Below are 16,304 nucleotides of genomic sequence, written 5' to 3' on the forward strand. Positions count from 1 at the left end.
TAATCCCATGGCCCTGCTTCTTTGTGCAGAAGATACACAAATGCATCAAGTTCCCTTTCAGCAGAGAGACAGTAATTGTAATTTCTAATTTATACGATTTTAATTTAGACAGTCTATGTTCCTAAATTTATCAGTGGGAGAGGGATAAAGTTTTTTAGAAGAACTGTAAAATCATGCTGCCACCTAATCTTCCTACAAAAGTTTCCAGCATAATGAAGACAATCATATTTTTGGTGTTTCTATTCTCACACCAGCCCTGTTGGCAAACAGGGCAGGAATTAGTCTCCCCTGATTACTAATTGTTTTGCTAACACCCAGACACATTAAATGACTTGTTCACAATTGTTCAGCTACTTAAGGGCTGTACTGAAACCAGAACTTGGGCTTTCTGTTATTAGAAAATGTAAGCTAATGGGAGAAAGCTAATGTAAGGTTTCCATCTCTGGTAACCTAAAACTCTGCACCCTAAATATGGCGGCGAAGAGGACCTGGTCACTTCTAAAATCTACCTAGCAAAAGGCCTCAAAACCCCAGTCTCAGTTGTTTTGATCTTCCTGACTTCAACTACATGTGAAAACAAAAGTTATTTTGTTATTGGACTTTTAGAAAACATTTTGAAACTCAGAGAAGAAGAAGAAAAGCAATGCTACTTGATGCAGTGAAAGGACAGTGGAGGCTCCAGGCTTTTTAGGGCACAGAGAATCAGCACCGGGTGACATTCCTGCTGCTTGCTTCACATGCTCAGGATGCCCAGGGTGGGCACTCTGGGGCTTATCTTCAGAACATTTGCAAGAAGTGATACAACTGCAGGAAGCCGTGCAGGGGGGGCGGAGCAGACCTCCTGAGACAATGCACGCTCACCCCTTGAAGGTAAACTTGTGGCTTGATGGTCCGGGGGTTGGGAAAGAGGCTGTTCACTGCCTTGGTCAAGAGGAGTTGGGTAGAAGTGTTCGTCTTCACACCAGGAAGAAGGTAATAAGAGTCAACTTTGAACTGATGTCAGTTTAGCCCTAAAAATCTTTATAAGTATATATTAAATAATTACATAAAGTTGGTGGAATTAAAAAAGAAATGCTTTAGATACTTTACAAAACTTAGTTTCTAGTTCTTCCAGTTTCTCTTTCTTAAATCTCTATTTTCCTGAAAATTTTTGCTGCCATCTTTCTTCTCCAGAACACACACAGTACAAGTTAGCAATCCATCATTCTCATATAAGTTAAAGAAAAAAACACAGTAAAAAAGAGATGGTCATTTTTAAAAGCATGATTTTAGTCACCAACAAAGAGAAAACTACAAATAAATAAATAAATAAATAAATAAAACGGATTATATAAATATTGATTATAATTAACCTGCTTTGTTTTAGGATACCGAAGTCTTAAATGGTCAACTTAAGACTTTTTTCTTCCCTATTATGTTGTACAATACTTCAAAATTGCACACAAAGTTATGATTTGCATAAAGACCTTATTTAAATAAATTTTCACTAAAATGTAAGAATTTATGTTACATTTAGGCCACAGTTAATTCGGGGCGACACTAGAATCTATGTAAACACAATAAATTAAAATCAATAAAAAAAAATATACATGAGAAGTTTTTTTTTAAGAAAGAAAAAAGGTAACTATTCCAATGATTAGCTTACCAAAATATTGTAAAATGGGTAAAACTCAAAAGCAGAGAGTCAATAAAGCTATCATACCCTGTTTCAAGACTATTATATTAGTAATAGTTAAGTTAAATTTCCAAATTAAATGAATATTGGTTTCTGGGGTTAAAATTCATATAGCCTTCAAAAAGTAAGGCTATAAGAAACTATCTTAATATTACGGTTAAAGCACTTAGGCTGCGGTGCTTAGAAAAGTAACCAGCTCTGGCCAGTTGGCTCAGTGGTAGAGCATCAGTCCAGTGTGTGGATGTCCCAGGTTCAATTTCCAGTCAGGGCATACAGAAAAAGCGCCCATCAACTTCTTTACCCCTCCCCCTCTCGCTTCTCTCTCTCTCTCTCTCTCTCTCTCCCTCTCTCTCTCTCTCTCTCTCTTCCCCTCCTGCAGCCATGGCTCAACTGGAGAGAGCTGACTCTGGGTGCTGAGGATGGCTCCATGGCCTCTGCCTCAGGCACTAAGAAGAGCTCAGTTGCTGAGCAATGGAGCAATGTCCCAGATGTGCAGAGCATCACCCCCAGTGGGCTTTCCAGGTGGATCCTGGTCAGGGTGCATGTGGGGGTCTGTCTTTGCCTCCCCCTCCTCTCACTGAATTAAAAAATAATAATAACTAACTCTCAGATTTAACTAGTCCACCAAAGTTTACTCTCTGATTAGGTGCTACAAGATATTCATTCTTTTCTTGGGATAAGGAATTCAACATATGGAACAAACCATGTCAAAACATCAGTAATTGATATTTATAAATTGCTTCTTCTGAAATCATCAAAAAGCATACTGTAATTTCAAAGTATATCTTTCATTCATGAAAAAAAATGCAATGATATAATGCATTACATGCTGTAAATAATTCCCTAGTGGGAAAGTTATAAAAAGATTATTATCTATAACTGTATCCTTTCTTGGCTGAGGGGAAAGGTGATTTGTTTGGGTCCAGAGACTCAAGTAGGGGAAAAATATGCAAGAATAAAATTACTAGAGAAAGTAAGGTGGAAAAAAACAAATCTTGCCAGAGTTCAGGTTAGGATTTTACCTACTGTGAAAGGTACCATGTAGAATACATTAATGACCAGTCCATGCCTATGATTTCACATGTGACCTAGCTATAGCAAACCCAGAAAATGATTGGCGGGGGGGGGGGGGAGCAAACCACCAAGAGCAGATGAAACTGACCTTGGGACAGGCTGTTAAATTAAGCCAGTTCCAAAATGGGCCTGCCTGCTCTTCCGGCTGCTCCCTCGGCCGCTCTGAAAGCACTCAAGTGCTCATCACTTACGCAAGCTGCTAACTCAGCCAAGCAAGTTTCCAGGGGGCAATTTCTTAAAATTCATAATGCACAACAATTTTTTTTAGCAGATGCTTGCCTTAAACCCAAACCTACTTTTAATTAAAAGTAAAATCCAGCTCTGTGAAATTATTCCAAGGTATCTCTCCTTGACGTTTCTCTCCTCCAGAAAAAAAAAAAAAGAAACCTGTTTGATTTCCCATATTTCTGAGGCATCTTTTCCACTTTATTAAAAGGTATGGTCTAGACCGAGTTAATTTGTTATGTGGCTATAGAGAAGATAAAGGCAATTTGTTCACAATATATTGGGGGGGGGTCTCTCGCCAGCTCACAACTTACCCCGCTCACTCCCGGCTGCCTGACGGGGCTCACAGTCCACAGACTAAGGCCTCAGACAATTCCATGGAACTCTTTCAAGCTCCTATGGCTTTCAGGACCAAGAACCATTATATAAAACAGTCACTTAATAGGTATTTAATGTGTACTAATCATGTGCAAGTCACTGTAATAACAGTTTTCAGGAACCCAGAAATCAGAGAGATATCACGAAGGGTCCCTGCTCTCAAAGAACATACTTCTTTTCACCAGGAACTTGCCAAACTGCTTTTTGGGTAAGGAAGCAGCAAAAGATGATTAAAACACATAGGTTGCCATAAACTGGAGTTTTATATTGAAGACTGAATTTGAAATTACATCTCCAGTGTCGGCACTAGTTTTGAAGGGGCAAAATCCCATTTTTCTACTAATGAAATCCTTTTCTCCCATAAAGAATATAGTGTTGGGAGGCAAGATTTCAACTTAGTATATTTTAATTTTTCTTTAGGTTTGTATTACAGGAAAATCTGTTGTTTTTTTCTCAAAATACATACATGGTAAACTGTTTTTTCTGAAAATAAGTCTGTGGAAAACTGGTTAAGAAAACAAAACATACCCACGAATGAATTCCTGTTCCAATAATAGCTTTAGTGTCTCTGAAACAAACGGAAGTTGATGAAGCTCTGCAAATAAATTTAAATGAATTTCTCCGCAATCTCAACAGAAGCTTCTTTTAATAATCTTCTCTGTATCAATTCCTAGCATCAGGACAAGAAGTTTTATGGTGCTGACACATTAATGAAACCTCTGATGGTTTCTGTTCGTCACTTAAAAATAAAAAAGAATGCTGGGACTCAAAGAGCACCGACAACTCAGTGATCAGAACCAGACAGGCTGCCCGTGAGAGTGTAGACAGGAGAAGGAAAATCAAAAGGATAGGTACAAGAATAAACTGAGATACTAAGAGCCGCATTTGTTTGAAAAAAATACTACCCTAGGTATGTTAGATGAATTCAAAGTTAAAAAATAATATTAGAGAAAAGCTTTGGGAAAAACTAGTTATCATTCAAGTAGCAGATAGTCTAGAAGGCTTTTTAAAGTAACACCTTGTCCTACCACAGGACAATGGATTTCATCTGAGAGTGCAGGAACAATTCCATAGATGTTCAAACATCAGTGTTCCGATTGCTGTGAAAACTACGTCTACAAACTACAAGTTGACAACATACCTCAAGGAGTATCAGATATTGAAGAACAAGAGTTTCAACAATATCATTTCCGTCTCAGGTGAGGTCAAGTAAGTATCTCCAGGGCAGTTAGACCCCCACGTAATTGCTTCATTTGACATTTAAAATGATAGGGAGTATTACTTTAATAATAAAAAAATGCCTTTTTTTTAATCCTTGTATCTTTCTAATAAAATCCAACCATAATTTTTGTTTACTTCTGGTTTTTATATTACTAATGGTAGAAAGTTTTGGGTTAAAAAAACAAGCCTTGTCAGGCTGGTTAGCATGAGCCAGAGCATCACATTTCCAAAAATATTTTCTTTGCCCAAAACTAAATTCGTAGAAAGAACATGAGTTCTACGGACAATAGCTCTAAGTTGACATATTAGGTCTTTTACCAATTAATTCTATAAACTTGGACAAGACTCTTAATATCCTTGCTATCTCTTCAAATAAAATATAAAATAATACCTAATTTTAATAACTTAATTATAGTATAATAAATACTCTGCCTCCTGATGTTGTAACAATGAAAACAGATAATATATGTAAAATACCTGGGGCTAAAGTACTATTAGTATTAGTGCTAAATAGATGTTTGTCTTTATAAGCAACTGATGACAATTAAAAGTAACTTGCTAAATTAATCAAAATCTTTATTTCTCAGAGGAACATTGCAAACTGGTCAACAGATAAAGGGAATTTATTTACGAAATTGAAGAGCTCAGAGTTTGAGGGATCTCAAAATTTCAAATTAAACTTCCTACCTGACTTTGAATATTAAGGTGCTTTCATTTCATTGGGTCCACAGAGCCTAACAATTTGCGAAGGCTTCCCCACCAGTTAGAGAAAGAATATAGGGAGTAGCAGAATATAAAGCTTCAAGCATGACTGATGCTGCAACTCTCTTTTTCACATGCATTTTATTTATCAGCAGTGAATAAAATGTCATTTTATTAGTTGCCCTTCAATTAAATAAATTCTAAACATTTACCATCGTGATATTTTTATCTTTCAGCAAACAGTAGCTCAGTTATGTAGAATAATAGTCATGGAAAAGTGTGTGGGCGTGAGAACGTAACGTTTTACACCAGGCTGGACTAGCGAGGGCTTAGGATTGTGTACTGTAGCACACTATTTCCCACCTTGACTGCAGGTTTTCCCGGCATATCCAGGGTGGCACTTGCACTTGTTTGGTCCGATACAGTCACCGTGTTTGCACTGTGGTTGGCACACAGCTGTGAAAAGAGAACAGCATGCATTATTTCTAGGTCAGTAGAACATCAACCATATAGTATCTACATCATGTACTAGCTTAATAATTTAAAAAACTAAGAATGGTTCAAAGAGTAGCAGAAATATACAAAATAACTGTGTTCTGGAGTGGTAAGCATTGACTACACACTCACACACACGTGTTAGATATGTGTGTGTATCACTTCACGCTGGAAAATTTCCTAAATTTGAGGGCAATACTCTAATAAAACAATATATAAAATGACACATAAATACAATCACTATTTATCAATAGTTATGACTGTAAAATAACCTGTACTTATAATTTCAAACTCATTCTCTCAAATTACAATTTAAAAGTTGTTCTTAATCCACATAAATTCCCAATTAAATAATAAAATAATTTTTTTAGTGAGAGGAGGGGAGGCAGAGAGACAGACTCGTGCATGTGCCCTGACCAGAATCCACTTGGCAAGCCCAGTAGGGGGCAATGCTCTGCCCATCTGGGGCCCTTGCTCCCTTGTAACTGGAGCCATTTTTTAGCACCTGAGGCAGAGGCTATGAAGCCATCTTCAGCATGTAGGGCCAACTCACTCAAATCGAGTGATGACTGAAGGAGAGGAGGAGGAGGAGGAGGAGGAGGAGGAGGAGGAGGAGGAGGAGGAGGAGGAGGAGGAGGAAGAGAGAGAGAGAGAGAGAGAGAGAAAGACAAAAATGAGAGAGGAGGGGTGGAAAAGCAGATGGGCGCTTTTCCTGTGTGCCCTGAGTGGGAATTGAGCCCGAACAACCAGATGCTCTACCACTGAGCTAACTGGCCAGGGTAATAAAATACTATTTTATTGGAAACACTATTTCTAAATATACAATGATTCAAAATAAACTAAACACTAAAACTCAATATTTTTGGAATCTCAACTTAAGAATACCTCTATCATCTTGCTCTTTCTCAACCTTCGGTGCATTGTAACTGCTCATCAACCTATAATGGCTTTTCTATGGTCTATCACAGTAAATAGAAAACACTATTTTACATTTATGATCTTCTATCAACTCAGTCTGTCTTCCCTCAAGACCCCAAATTGATATAAAATCACCGTTTAAATCTTTTCAGTCTTTGATTCCTGCCAAGATACTGCTTATAATTTTTTGTTTACTCAATACCTGTGATTCTCAACTAGGGGCATTTTTCCCCACTCTGGGACATTTGGCAGAAATAGAGACATTTTGGCTGACACATTGGGGAAAGGGTGCTTCTGGCATCTAATAGACTACAGGGATAGTGCTAAGCACCCTGCCATACTCAGACTGCACCCCCACACACACTCACAAACAAATAATTTAGCCCAACTGTGATGGTGCCAGATTCAGAAACTTGCTCTGTACCACATATGTGCACGGTACTATGCCAAACACTAAAATAGGTGAAAAATTATTGTATAGTGTGTTCACTGGTGCCAAAGACCAGATGAAGAGACAAAACAAGCACATTGTTTTAATTCAAGGGCTATATTTATTTATGAGCAAAATAAGTGACACATGTGAAATCTGTGAAGAAATCACACAAGCACCTCCATATAGATCTGCACAGAAAGCCCTGTGGAAGAGACTTGAGTTGGATCTTGAAGCACGAGTAGACAGAAGAGGGAGAAGGCTGCCCAAGGTCAGGAGAGCTGTGCAGCCAAAGAGACCATCATTTATTTAGGAGACACTGAGGATGCTTGTCAAGCTAAAACAAAGGGGAAAAGCTGTTAGAAGAGGGAGAAGTATCAGGGGAGTGGTATTAGGTGATAATGTTCCCTCAATTTCAGACTGGAAAATAGACTTTATCTATAGGAAATGGAAAGTTTATCACCATCAGTAGAATTAAGTGATAAAAGTCAACACTCTGGGAATATCAGCCTAATAATTATATGTAGAAAGGACTAGAAAGTGTCTAGGTGACATGAAGAAGGCATAATCTATTTTTGCAACAGGAAGAGATGGGCTTCAGTAGCTACTGAGTGAAGAGCTGACAGGTCTTGAAGACCCAAGGGAACAGGGTTGATGGCGACCCTGAGTTCTCAAGGCCCTGAGACCTGTTCCTTCCCACACTGGCCCAGGCTGTTCTCTATTCTGGGATACGCTCCCAGCTTCTGACGATTCTCAAATATTATTTCCTTCAAACCTCTAATATTCTTGTGAAGCTGAGGTGCATGTTTTTGCTTGTTGGTTGGTTGGTGTTTTCTACATTTCTTCACTTGATTCTCACTAACCCTTCCCTCACCTGACTCCATGGGCTTATTGTCCTTTCAGGCCTTTCCTGCTGCCTATTTGTCACTCTGGCTGGACCCTGAACCCCTTCTAATCCTTAAGCAGGGCTGCTCAGCAGCTATTTAATTTAAAAGCTTAAGGAAATAAAGGAGGAGAAGAGTAGAAGAAGTATAAATAGTAGAGAAATGTGCTTAGAAAATTCTAAAATCTGATTTTTAAACATGAATGAAATTGAAACGGAAGCAATCTTTTTCACAACTGTAAGAAGAAATGAACTATCTAGGAATGTCTTTCACTATTCTTTATCAGACAATTAAGTACCTGGTAGATGGTTTAGATGCAGTTTTTAAGACAAGTCCTAGAAATAGCCATTTTTAAATGTAATTTTCTGGTCCCATCATCAAGAAATGCAAGTTAAAAATAATTTTTTCAAATTTTAAAAAAATGATGTTCTATAAATCTTAAATATTATATATAAATACAACCTGAATAAATCAAGTACCACTGAGGCACCCAGATTGTCATTTTTAAAAAGAAAAAAGGAGTAAATACCTCAAAATCAGTAAATGTAAGTCAAGGTAACTCACCTCCCAAATGAAAAAGAATTTGAAAATGTTTTCAAACACATGAAAAAGTAGCTTAGAAAGTATGTTAAAAACATGAAAAAGCTTATTTGGAAAAGGACACTTTATACAATAATTCAACCCAAGGCCCTGAGGCCCTTTTGCCTTTCGACCCCCTGACCTGCATGATGAATATCTATTTTTAGTGCTTTCAGGTACTTCATAGGAACAAAAGTTTTTATTGCCCCCTCCCTTTCTCCTTGTTTGTTCTCACTGGAGCGCCCTAATCTTGGGCACATCAAATGCATACATTCCAAGAGGCCAAGCCTGTTAAAGTTTCCTACATGTTTAGAGAGTCAGTATTTTTAAACTGCTGTTTGCACATCCACCCAACAGACTGTTCACTGAAGTAACCAATGTCCTATTTATTAGGGAACAGCTACTAAATCGGATAGAATACTACTTGTGTTTAAAAGAACAGGTTCTATCTCTTACAAAAAGAAAACACTCTTAAAAATGGTGTACAAAAGTACTGTCTCCTATTATCTTGCTGGCATTATGTCTGCAATGGACTTCAATAAATATCTATTGAACATCTGTTATATTTAATGTATTCAATTGGTAGCCAAGTGTGGGCAAAATGAGAGTCACAGAGGATATAAAAAATTAACCATGAAACCCTAATATATTGGTCAAAACTTAACAAGTGCTGAGATAAAGAGGTGAGATAAGAGGTAAGGGAGGGGCAGATAGCTGACCACTGACCTCAGGTCTTGGCAAGCCTCCGTAGCAAATGTAATCTGAGCAATGCCTTAGAGGTAAGAGGCAGATAGATACACTGCGAGCAGAGACAAAGCCTTTGAGAACAGAAAGCAGAAGGAAGGATGAGGAAGAAGGTTCTCAGTGAGTGCTGAGTGTTGTGGTGCTTGTAACAGCAGGCGAGATCAAAAGACAGACTAGGCAGAACATAAAAGGCAGAAACTGCTGGGTGCTTACCAGTATCTGTCTCTCTCTTCTTCTTTAAACTAAAATTGTGTGTGTGTGTGTGTGTGCGCGCACACACACACACACATGCAGGATATGCATTAGCAATGGAAACTACATTCCTTATCCTCCATGGCAGATATGGGTAGCCAAGTGACTAAATTCTGGCCAATTGTGTGTGAACAGAAGTTACTGGGTGGAGCATCTGCAATGCTACTTGAAAAGGTCCTGGCAACTGTACTGCCAAAGGCTTCTTGCCTAGAATATAGAAGTCATCGTGAACCCCAGAGGTCACCTTGTCACCATAAGGTAATCCTCAGAATAAAAAAGAGGGCAGAACAAAATCTCATAGTACTAAGTCTAAATTGCCACCCTCGCAATCTGGGGTGCTGTCCTTGTGTCACTGTTCACGATTTCTAACTGTTTGAGCCTAAGGCTGTAGAATCTAGACTCAATATGTGTTTGTTAAGAAGCCAGCACATGTTTTCTCTGGATACACTCTCAGCACAGAAATGTTATGAGCTGGTCCTAGTGAAGAAATATTAGACATTGTCAAATTTATTTTATACCTATAATACCATAAAATTATAGAAGTATCTAAAAAACTTCATTTCTATATCTAAAGAATTAGATTAGAAAATACATATCCATATTGAGACTAGAGAAAAATGAGTCCCAAATTCTGTGTAAACTGGCCCACCTTCTAATAACCTACTCTACTTTATATGAGCTCTCAGTAGCTAGCCAGCACAGACCACCAGCCTTTAAAACCTATTAGGATATCAGGCCGGGAGCGGGGGGGGGGGGGGGGGGGGGGGGGGGGGTTAAGTGTCCCTTCTAGTGGTCCATTTTAGAATGATCTAAAAACATCAAAAATAGAAAATACATTTGATTTGGGAGAAAAAATATGTATCTGCTGTTGCTACAGTTAATCAGAAAATGCAGCATTGCTTCTCTGACCTACACACTGATTGGGGACAAGAATCCTGGGCCATATTTGATGGTCCATTGTCTCCTGGCAGCCACATAGGTTTAGCAGTTCCATAAGTACAAGTCAGGTAGAAACCAGTCAGTCAATAAATGACAGATTTTTTACCTCAAAATCAAATACCAGAATTAAACTGAAATGGGAAAAATCACACCCAAAATTTACTCTTTAACATTCCTGAAGCATAATCTCTAATGTGCCCATAAAATAACCTCTAAGACATTAACTGGAAAAAGAAACAAGTGTCAACTGGCAAAGCAAAAATAGCTTTTTAATGTCGCATGTCCAGGCCTCTTTGGTTTGCAATTTAATGAAACTTACTCCTAAAAATTCATCCTAATGGATATAACAGGGGTCCTGAGAGTTGGACAATGCTTTCTGATGCTAATTTAAGTGGTGAGTTATTAAATAAATTAGGAGAATTTTAAGCTCCCACATCAGTTCTATATATTATTTCTTATGGAAACTAATCACACTTGAAGTCAAGTGACAACATCTGAAAAAATAAAGACATGCTCAGATGTCCAAGCAGATGATGGCTCTGGAAAGCAACAAGGTTTTAAAAGCCAATGACCTCAGGTGTTGTTAGTAACTTAAGGATTTTCTTACCGGGAATAAGATTGTCTTTAGAGTCCCAAGAATCACTTGTAATTCTTGCAATCTACATCATGTTGCTATTCATACATGGCACCACTAAAATCAGAACAAAGAACCTTGTCCTCCAGGGTATGTAATTTAGAAACAAAGGTGACACAAAAGCATGCAAGGGCAGGATAGAAGAATGAATGGCTACAAAACTGGGAGATTTCAGAGAGCTCTTATTACCTCTAACAAGTCTGGGAGAACTCCGGATAGGGACAAACTCATTTGAGGCAAATAGAAGCATACAACAAGAAGTATCTTTTTCAAAGAGCAATTGATCTGAGAAGAGAGAATGTTGCTAAAAGAACCATAAAACACCTTGCTGCATTAATGGGACTGGGAAGGGGTGGAGGCAGAATTTACAGGGCTCCCCCGGAAAGGGTATATCAAAATCCAGAGGAAAGAACCCTACAGATTCTAAGATCTCCCCAGGAAAACAGGTCTCCAGCTCTCCTACTACCCTGTATTCTGGGACTGGTTATCCTATTTTCAAATCTAAATGTCTGCTGCAGTATAAACTGAAATAAGACTGCCTCTGATTGTTATCGGTATAAAATATTATCCATTAAATGCTCTCATGAATAGAGAACTAAAACTCATTTTATATGTCTGATTCAATTTATCTTCACACTATCCATGTAAAGCAGGAGACCGACATTCTCATTTTACTAGCAGATGAGTGAAAACACAGAAGGTTAAATAACTTGCCCAATGTCAGTAAAAATTTATCTCAGGTCCACGGTCAACCCACTAGTTCAGATAAAGGCCCAGAAACCTAGCAATCTCAGTGGTTTAGAACAGAGGAGAGTGAGATTATAGTAAAACATGGAGCAGCAAAGGATAAGAGGGGTAGAGAATGTGAACAGTAATTAAAGGCATAAAGGTATTTAAGTTCCATTTTCAGGAAGGGAAAGCTGCCGTTAAGAACACAATCTATAATTTAAGAAAATTAAAATCACCCTGTCAGAATATTTCAAAATATAATAATCTTTATCACTTTCTTATTTTGTACCAAACCAATAATGAAGTATATAATTGCTATTTCTTCTGAGGTATTGCTACATTTATGACTTATTTTCGCTGTTACACTTTATTTAAAACTATTTTTATTAAGAACTTAAACTATTTTTGAACGATAGTCAAATATTAAGTCAACCCACTGATTGATATTCTAGAGCAGGAAATTAAAGTAAATCAGAGTTTCTGGTCTATATAATATTTGTCTTCTAAGAGTAGTCTGACAATAACATTTTATCTTTGTGTTTGGGAACATCCAAATCAGACACACTTCAGCTCTCACTATTTACCCTTTAATTCCTGAAGGAGCCCGAAGAAATACGTGCCTGTATCACTCAAACCGATGTGTAGTTATCATAATTAAGCACCATCACTTTCCACTGAAAGATCTTTTTCTGAAGTGTCCTCATTTTCAGTTTAATAGGAATTTAATATTTTTTCTGTTTCCATTGTGATATGAGTGGAATTTAGATTAATGCCAAATGAGACTTTAAGAACACATAAGAAAAGGTTACTGTTTATCTGGGAGTGTGAAGTAGGTTTTATTTGTTTAAGTTAGGTAACAGTATCGCTGAGCATACTTGGCACCCAGATTTTTGTTTCTATAATAAATACTGTTTCACAGTGGAAGGAATCAGGACTGGGGCGGGGAGGCTAAAAATTTTTGCTGTGACAAAAAGGAAGGATGTATTCAAAGAATAATGAAAACGTGAAAAGGTCATTAGGAGCGGACTTGATGTTGTTCCCAGTGGCCAAATTTGGGATAATTTGAGCACCAAGAAAGAGAGTAATTCATAACAATTAAATAATAAAAGATTCCATGGATCTACCCATAGTAATTAAAAAAGAGGACAGAGCTCCTCTTTACAGAAGGATGCCAGTGAACACGTAGAAGGAACGATAGAATTTGAAAGACATAATTTTACAAGCACCATTGAAATAATTAATTTGAGCAAAAATTACCCATAGGTATTAAAACATTCACTGGTTGGAAGTTTATTGGAGAACCGGATACTCAGTTTTAATATATCACCCCAAAGTTTACTAATAATAAAAAGAAGAAAGTGCCTCTAAGCAGAAATATCTGATGGACAGAACCTTAATCAAGTGGTCAAACAATTAACATCACCAATAATGGAATAGACTGACCTGTGCAATGGAATGTCATAACATATGATCACCTATATCATATTCTTACAAAAAAGGTTTCACTTGAATCTAATGATTTTCCATAGACAAATTTAGACTGTGAAACATTCTATGTGGGACTCTTCAAAATGGCAATGTCAGGGGGAAAAAAAAGTGGTAGAATTGTTCTAAACTGGCCCTGGCCAGTTGGCTCAGTGGTAGTGTCAGTGGGGCGTGTATCATTCCCGGCTTCAATTCCTGGTCAGGGCACACAGAAGAAGTGACGATCCACTTCTCCACCCCTCCTCCTCTTCTCTCTCTCTCTGACTAGAGCTCTCTTCCCCTCCCGCATCCATGGCTCAGTTGGAGCAAATTAGCTCCAGGAGCTGAGGATGGCCCCATGGCCTCACTTCAGGCACTAAAATAGCTCGGTTGCTGAGCAACAGTGATGGCCTCAAATGGGTAGATCCTGGTTGGGGGTCGGGGCTTATCCGGGAGTCTGTCTCTCTGCCTCTCTGTTTCTCACTTAAGAAAAAAAAAAAGAACTGTTCTGAACTAAAGGAGACCAAGAAAATGCAACATAAGATCTTTGTCTCTCAATCACAGAGAAAAAAAAAAATCATAAAACTAATTATTGGGACAATCTCAATATGGACTGTATGTTACATAATATTTGTGTACCAATGTTATCTTAATTCTTAAGTGTTATAACGATATTGTGGTTTACATATAAATGTCCTTGATCTCAGGGATGTATGTTGAAGTATTTAGGCATGAAGTGCCATTATGTCTGCAAATTACTTTCAAGTGGTTCAGATAGCGAGAGAGAGAAGAAACACAGATATAAGTTAAAATTGTAAATGAAGAGTATAGGTTTTTACTGATTCTATACTTGCAACTCTTATAAAATATACAAATATAAAAATGAGAAAAATTTATAAACACAAGTAGGATAAAATGCATACCTTGACAAGTACTATTACTTGAGAGCTGTTGTTCACTTATCAGTGCACTCTGGAGAAGAGTTTAGGAGCAGGTGCTGGAGTTAGACTGCTGAGCTCCTACCCCTATCGCTTAGGAAATGTGTGACGATGCAGGTCACCTGTCTTCTCTGCTCTAAAACGGTGACCCTAAGCTGAACCAGGTGAAGCTGCCAGCACAGCTATTTATTTTCTTTCTTTTTCCCATTTTTCACTGAATTTTTTTCCTTTTTTAGTGACAATGGTTAACAAATTTACACAAGTTTCAGGTGCACAATTCTACAACACCTCATCTGTACTGTGTGTTCACCACACTGTTTTTTTTTTTCTTAAAAAATAGGAAACCTGCATAGTACATATATGACTTACTCATAGGTTGAAAAGATTAAATGAGAAAATCCAAATAAACTACTTAGAACAATACCTGTCTCATACTAAAAGCTCAATAAAACACCAGCTATAATGAGAATGGTAAGAATGACTAAGAGGAAAAGCTCCAGTGTTTAACACCCTATATTAAGAACTGGGGGTGTAAAAAGCAATAAGAAACCTCATTCTCAAGTAGGTAAGCCCAGTAAGGAGAGAGAGAAGCTTTCACAGGAAGGAAGCATAAGAGAAGTGATCCCTTACATAGATTTAAGAGTCAAAAAAGGTATCTGAAGAAATGTAGTGCTAAATTTTTTTTTCTCAGAAAAGCAAATTTACTAGATATCTGGTTTCATAATGTAAAAATTCATTAGGATATAAAGAAGCACATTAAAGTATTCCTGTTAGTTTAAAATTATTGAATGTGTTTCAGCTGAGGAGATGATGCCCTAATTTTTTTTTGTGTGTGTATTTTTCTGAAGTTGGAAACAGGGAGGCAGTCAGACAGACTCCCGCATGCGCCCGACCGGGATCCACCTGGCATGCCCACCAGGGGGCGATGCTCTGCCCATCTGGGGCATTGCTCTGTTGCAACCAGAGGCATTCTAGCGCCTGAGGCAGAGGCCACAGAGCCATCCTCAGCGCCCGGGCCATCTTTGCTCCAATGGAGCCTCTGCTGCGGGAGGGGAAGAGAGAGACAGAGAGGAAGGAGAGGGGGAGGGATGGAGAAGCAGATGGGCGCTTCTCCTGTGTGCCCTGGCCGGGAATTGAACCCGGGACTCCTGCACGCCAGGCCGATGCTCTACCACTGAGCCAACCGGCCAGGGCCGATGCCCTAATTTTGAGCAGGTTTACTGGGCAATCATCACCAAAGGCCAGAAGAATTCTAATGTGCCCATCATTACTTTTTTTAGCAACCAAAATCTCTAAGTTTAAAAGAGTCAGTGATATAATGAGCAGAACCATTTATTAACTATTTTAAAAATGGAATAATTTTGTGACTGTGCATAGATTTATATGATGTGAAGCAATTTTCAGTATGCTATACAATTTTATTTTATTATGTATTTATTTATTTATTTATTATTTTGTATTTTTTATTTTTCCAAAGTTAGAAGCGAGGAAGCAGTCAGACAGATAGGGTCATGCGCCCAACCAGGATCCACCCGGCATGCCCACTAGGGGGCAATGCTCTGCCCATCTAGGGCATTGCTCTGCTGCAACCAGAGCCATTCTAGTGCCTGAGGCAGAGGCCATGGAGCCATCCTCAGCACCCAGGGCCAACTTTGTTCCAATGGAGCCCTGGCTGAGGGAGGAGAAGAGAGAGACAGAGAAAGGAGAGGGGGAATGGTGGAGTAAATGATGGCACAATGGTTTTTCTGCTTCTAGTACTATGGACCTCAACAGATCTGCACTGCTATGAGATGGACCTGGTAACTTATGACTTCACCATGACATTCTCCTCCTGGTCCTCAATGACTCTTTGTCATGTTCACTTAGCTCCTCATATGAGATCAGTGTCTTACAAGCCATTCAACACTGCATTTCGTGAGCTGATTCCTGCCTTCCCCACCAGGCTGATCTCCAATCACATCTACAAATACACCAACAAATGGAAATCCAATACCTTCATACTTAAACATGGAATGTCATTCTT

General features: G+C 38.4%; 1 protein-coding gene across 4 annotated transcripts in view; it reads right to left on the reverse strand.

The window, feature by feature from the left end:
• NPNT (nephronectin) overlaps positions 1–16,304 on the reverse strand; it is a 78,700-nt gene that overhangs the window by 37,260 nt on the left and 25,136 nt on the right. For 2 of the 4 annotated variants that reach the window (XM_066280432.1, XM_066280433.1), the window contains 2 exons: positions 5,639–5,731; positions 862–954 (listed from right to left, as the gene is read on the reverse strand). In XM_066280432.1, the coding sequence (XP_066136529.1) occupies positions 862–954; positions 5,639–5,731 (186 nt within the window). The remainder of the gene's footprint in view (positions 1–861; positions 955–5,638; positions 5,732–16,304) is intronic. The other 2 variants (XM_066280434.1, XM_066280435.1) reach the window with 1 other exon arrangement.

This window comes from Saccopteryx bilineata, chromosome 5, assembly GCF_036850765.1.
Source record: "Saccopteryx bilineata isolate mSacBil1 chromosome 5, mSacBil1_pri_phased_curated, whole genome shotgun sequence".
NCBI classification, from domain to species: Eukaryota; Metazoa; Chordata; class Mammalia; order Chiroptera; family Emballonuridae; genus Saccopteryx; species Saccopteryx bilineata.